This window comes from Nothobranchius furzeri, chromosome 12 (assembly GCF_043380555.1).
Source record: "Nothobranchius furzeri strain GRZ-AD chromosome 12, NfurGRZ-RIMD1, whole genome shotgun sequence".
Taxonomy (NCBI): Eukaryota; Metazoa; Chordata; class Actinopteri; order Cyprinodontiformes; family Nothobranchiidae; genus Nothobranchius; species Nothobranchius furzeri.
This window is the reverse complement of record NC_091752.1, coordinates 72,496,280-72,501,744: the sequence shown is the minus strand read 5'-3', so window position 1 is coordinate 72,501,744 and position 5,465 is coordinate 72,496,280. Positions and strand designations below refer to the sequence as shown.

Genomic DNA, 5,465 nt, shown 5'->3' with positions numbered 1-5,465 from the left:
CCATTCTGACCCAGGTAGCCAGAGTCTGCTGTGGGCCTTGGTGCTCATGGCTGACCGCACTACTAAACCATATTCATGATGTCAAAATAAACAGTAGCTTTGCACGTCTTTCACCAGGGGTTCCTCGTGAACAGTGCACTGTTGTGTGTTTGCATAAATGTGACCCAATTCCTTCAAGGATCCCTCGCCAGCCTAGAACCTCCAACCGCTGGGCTGATGTGATGTGAACGGGTCTCCACGGTCCTAGTCTGGGATTCTGGGGCTTTTGATTGTTTCTACCTTACAGTGGGAATGAACACACGGTGCTGTGAATGGTAACAGACACCAGTGAAGCTCAGAGAAACGAAAGGCTGGTTAGTAAACCCAAACCTTTAAGAAGCCAAAGCCCAGAGAAGGACATCCCTTCGGTGCCGCTCCTAACTGAACAGCCAGTTTTGTGTAAACGAGACATGAATGACTCGTCCCAAGGCGTGCCCATCATCACAGGTCTCCGTTAGATGAGTTGTGAAAGCAACACTAGTGACTGTACAGGAAGTGTGACGGGGTCTCTCTAAGAATCGGTCCTTACCGTTGCAGGCTCCATGCCATTTTCCTAAAACATGTTTCAGATAGATACAGGACTTCGTTTACTTCACATCTGTATACAAACCAAGTGCTTAAAACATGAACGCAGGAGTGATTTTGGAGTGACGGTTAGGTAGAGGACGAGAGGACAGAGGTAGGAGGGGTAGTGGCTGCTTCTTTGGTTGACTGACTGTTTGCATTGGATTGTAATTAAGGCAGAGAACCATACACACCAATGGGTCTTCTACAGTTGGACATGTCCCAAATACACGGTTTTACATAAACTTTTAAAATGTGCTTCCAGTGATGTGCTGTGGGAACTGCTGAATGACGTGAAGTAGAAAAACGGGGACTTCCGCTCCTCTCACTTAAACAAAAGTGCTTGTGTGTGAGACCAGGGTGTAAAATGACAAATCTGTACAACATTTACAAATATCACACAACCTTACAAAACACCACGCCTCTGTAAGGCAACAGAACCCTGAATATCGTTCCCAGACGTAGGTGGCTCTGATTGGAGGAAAAGGCATGAAGGCATTCTTGGAGGAGGCATCCCGCTCTCAGGTGCTAAACTGAAACTGGTTCATCTCACCGCGTGTGCCGTTGTCCACCAGCCCCCTGTTCCTTACTCTCCTTCCATGTCACCTCCGCTGATGCTACCTGCTTGCAAGCTCCTTCTAGGCTCTCTCGTTTAATGTTCTGCAGCGTTGAGAGGGACAAGTAGGGATGCTGGGGAAGGGGAGGCGGCGTACTAGAGGGGGGAGTGGCTGGGGAGTCTTGGCCACATCTCCCAGTGCTCATGGCCCTGTGTTTGAGTCTGAGTTTGTGGGGCAAGGCTGTGCCCCTTACCTCCCCCTGAGGATCCCAGCCTTGGTACTGAAGCAGGTGAGAATCTGGATGGAGGATGCAAGAATAACGCTGGTGGTGGAAACTGCTTAAAGACGGCGACTCCTCATTGTCGGTGGAGGCCTCTTTGTCGTCACAATCACTTGTTGTGTCCTTGTCTGAGGAGGGAAACTGGTGGCCCTGCCCCCTGGGCCCACCCTCGTCTTGTGCACTGAGGTACGATCGGTGAGGCTGCTGGAGTTGGTGGTACAACTGAGAATGTCTGCCCTCCTCCAGCAGCTCACCCAGCTGCTCTGCAGAAGGTTCGCTCCTGTCCAGCGCATACTGCTGCTGCTCTGGATGGGTTAACTGGCAAACTCTGTACGCCTGTCTCTCTTTGGCATCGTCGCAGCTGTCTGACAGCTCAAGTGTGGGGGAGTCTAAGGTCTTCCCCTCCACCTGCTTGGAGCCCTCTGTGACGGATTGCTGCAGTTGGCTGATGCAGACCAGGCTGCTGTTGGTGCTGGGCGTTGATGCTGGCCGCAGACCCGCTTCCTGGGACCTGGCGAGGGCCTCCCCAGGGCAGGAGGCACTGCTGGCTCCATATAAAATGACACTCCTTTGGGTAGCAGGCGGACTCGGTGGAGCATGGCTGACCTTTGTGATGGAGGTGAGGAGCTCCTGATGTGATTCTGACTGCTGCTGGACAAGGTGGCTTTGGTGCTGCTGCTGGCTCTGGTATGCAGCATCCGTCTCCTGATGCTGGTGGCTTGTGGCTACAGAGGTCAGACCACGGTGAATGTTGAACATTATCTGGGTCGTGGTGCCACTGGCGATGTCCATCTCCAGTCGGTCACCTTCTTGTTTGATCCCAAAAGGGACCGGTTCAGGACTGTCTCTTGAGGAGCCATCAGACATGTCGGACAGGGAACCACGTGGAGAGTACTTCACCAACTGCCTGTGACCCTCACTGTGCCCCGACTGCTCTGTTTCTGAGGAATCAGAGTTCAACATCACCTGAGAGCCACTGGAGTAACCACTGGAGTAATACTGATTAGAAGAGACTCCGTTGTCCGTGCTGCTGCCCATACCCACTTTCTGGCTCTTCTCTACGTAGGAGGCCGTACTAATCAGACCAAAACGCAACTTCAGCTGCAGCAGCTCGGTCTTGAGCCTCACATTCTCGTCGTTCAGTGCAATGACACGGTTTTCCAAAACCATGTCATTGAGACGTCTTTTCTCCCTGGAGCGCTTGGCGGCCTCGTTGTTCTTGCGCCTTTTCTCCCAGTAGGAGGCATCCTTTTTCTCATCAGAGATAAACTGACGCTTTCGCCTACAGGAGACATTTGGCTTGGGTTTAATGAGACGGCCCAGACGGGGAGGCGTCCCTGGGACAGAAGGAATCGTCTCTTCATAGTTGTTGAACGTTTCAAGGCTGTTTCCTGAGTTTTTGTTGAGTGTTTTGAGCGCTGAAGTGAGCTTTTCCATTCTTGCCTCGTAGCAGCCAGTTTGAACTGGAGCTGTGATGAAAACACTTTAGCTGTCGGAGATGGCAGCACTTCCGGAGTGAGGGGTCAAGTGTCCAAGTCAGTCAAAGAGATGAAGAACAGTAGAAGTTGGACATGGGTAGCCCTCATTTATCCAGTTTCAGGGTTTGACTCTCAGGGTCGGTCCTCCTTTGCTTTTCTGTTCTGTGCTTTTTTAAAGGTGGGGACCGTGGAGTGTGCTCTGCTGGACAAGAGGAGTCCCAGTTGTCCACTCAACCAGGAGGACGTAGGCCGGCTTGTCTACCTCAGGATGCCAGTCGCTGTCTCCCTGCTTGCCTGTCGGTTCTGTTTGACGCTGGCTGCAAGACGAAAGGCTGCAGAGATGAAAACAGGAAAAAGGAACGTTAACACTCCTGGTGCTAGCTTATGCATTCATTCTCTGTTTCTTTTGACTGTTTGAAAAGGTTTGTTCTAATTTAGCAGAGATGCAAAACCCGGGAAGAATTTCCTGGCTGTGAGTGTTTGACTGTCACCCTGGAAACCACAGAGCAGCTGAGTGTGACCTTTTGGCTTCCCTGTTGAACCGATCCGTCTGCAGCCTGTGACCCCTGACCCTTCTTCCTGACATGTTGATGTTGGCTTTTGTGATGCAATCAGGACAGTGGGTTCACGGCCAAACAGTTAACCTAATCTCAACGTGTCACCCAGGATCTCCAAAAGCCATCTGTGCGAGGCGTTTAAAGACCTGAGCTCACATTTTAAAGGAGGCTGTGCTCCAAACCGAAGGATGCTAATTATAACTCGCCCACGCCGCAGCCGAGGCAAGCACACACATCAATCACACAGCAGCACAGAAATGACATCACGAGACATGCTGAGAGCGTGGAAACTGGATTAGCTCTTTGTTTTATCTCATGAGCATTTGGGCCAGACCAAGTGAGTCAGACGGAAGATCCGACGGGAGCTCCCTGGAATTGTTTAAGAGCTTTTATTCTGCCTAAAAGTGCCGAGCCCCACCCCCATGCACCAGGGGTTGCCCTACCCCAACCCCATGCACTCATCGGCAAAGGAATGTGGCTGCGTTCTTCCGCGTTACCGAGCCAGTAGATAAGGCAGACAAAGGCCTCTGCTAATGTGGGTCAAGGTGTGTGTGTGTGTGTGTGTGTGTGTGTGTGTGTGTGTGTGTGTGTGTGTGTGTGTGTGTGTGTGTGTGTGTGTGTGTGTGTGTGTGTGTGTGTGTGTGTGTGTGTGTGAGGCGGAGCATTAATAAATATAGGTCAAGGGCCCCTGAGAAGATGGGAGGAGGGACATTTGCTGGAAAAACACAAAATGTTACATTTAAGTGAAACCAGAAGGAGGTCAGGCAGTCTGGGAAAGAGAGGAAAAGACTACAATCATGGAGGCTGGAAGTAAGCTGTGGTTAGGGTTAGTACCCTACAACCACTGCACCGTGTGGTTGATGCTTTCATTACTGTGTGAAAATAATAAATAATAACAGCCATATGCTGACATCTCGCTGTACCAGGAAGCTTGTTGGTTATCTGCTTTCTTGTGTTTTACACAATTTAGTAAAACTAGTTATTTAATTGACAGATTTAAGCTAGTACCTCTAGTCACAATCAGAGATCGCCGGTGTTGGTGGCATCACTTCATTTTACCCGCGGTCAGCACCGCGTCCTCCTGGCTGATGACACGGTCCCATGAGTGATCCAATGCCCACCATCTCTGTTCATGGTTGTGTGTCCACGTCTCCTTATTTCTATGGCTTCCTCGATCTATAGTTGTTGGTTCCCTGACTGCCTAATTAGTTAATTGGCTTTAGATTAATTAGAAATGTGGTAATAAATAATAAATGTTATGTTTTTGTGTGGAGATCTGAATCTAATCTCAGTAAATGAATTAAATACACTAAATATCTGTAAACAATGCAGAAGTTAGAAAAGCTGAAGGCTCTGAAAAGAAACTTGCAGAAAGAAGATGGCCAGACATTAGATGCTCCTTAGCTTCAAATGTTTTCAGTAACTGTTGGTGTCAGCCATGTTTGTTAAATGTGGGACGGAGCACCAATCCAACCATGGATTTGAAAAGTAAAACCTCATAAAGTGGATGTGTGTGGAGCTTTTGGTGTCAGATAATCATCAGTCGGTCAAATGTGGCGAACACAAACGAGCTAAAAGTCTGTAAGTGTTGTTCAGTTAGATTGGTTATTTACGTTGTTGAGTCTGGCTCAGGATCTTTCATTGACATAAAAACAAAGAGTCGGAGTACCCGGCCCGGAGGGTTACCGGGGTCCCACCCTGGAGCCAGGCCTGGGGTTGGGGCCCGTGAGCGAGCGCCTGGTGGCCGGGCTTTCACCCATGGGGCCCGGCCGGGCCCAGCCCGAACGGGATACATGGGCTCATCCAACTGTGGACCCACCACCCACAGGAGGAACATGAAGGGTCTGGTGCAATGTGGATCGGGTTGCAGACTGAAGCGGGAGCCTTGGCGGTCCAATCCCCGGAAAAGGAAACTGGTTTTTGGGACATGGAATGGCACCTCGCTGGCGGGGAAGGAGCAGGAGCTTGTGGCAGAGGTTGAGCGGTACCG

General features: G+C 50.3%; 1 protein-coding gene across 1 annotated transcript; it reads right to left on the bottom strand.

The window, feature by feature from the left end:
- Nucleotides 1–971: 971 nt before the first annotated feature.
- Nucleotides 972–3,085, bottom strand: LOC107395426 (uncharacterized). The gene has a single exon (XM_015974806.3). It carries the CDS (start codon nucleotides 2,875–2,877, stop codon nucleotides 1,153–1,155), a length of 1,725 nt encoding a protein of 574 aa, XP_015830292.3. The 5' UTR covers nucleotides 2,878–3,085; the 3' UTR covers nucleotides 972–1,152.
- Between the last annotated feature and the right edge of the window lie 2,380 nt (nucleotides 3,086–5,465).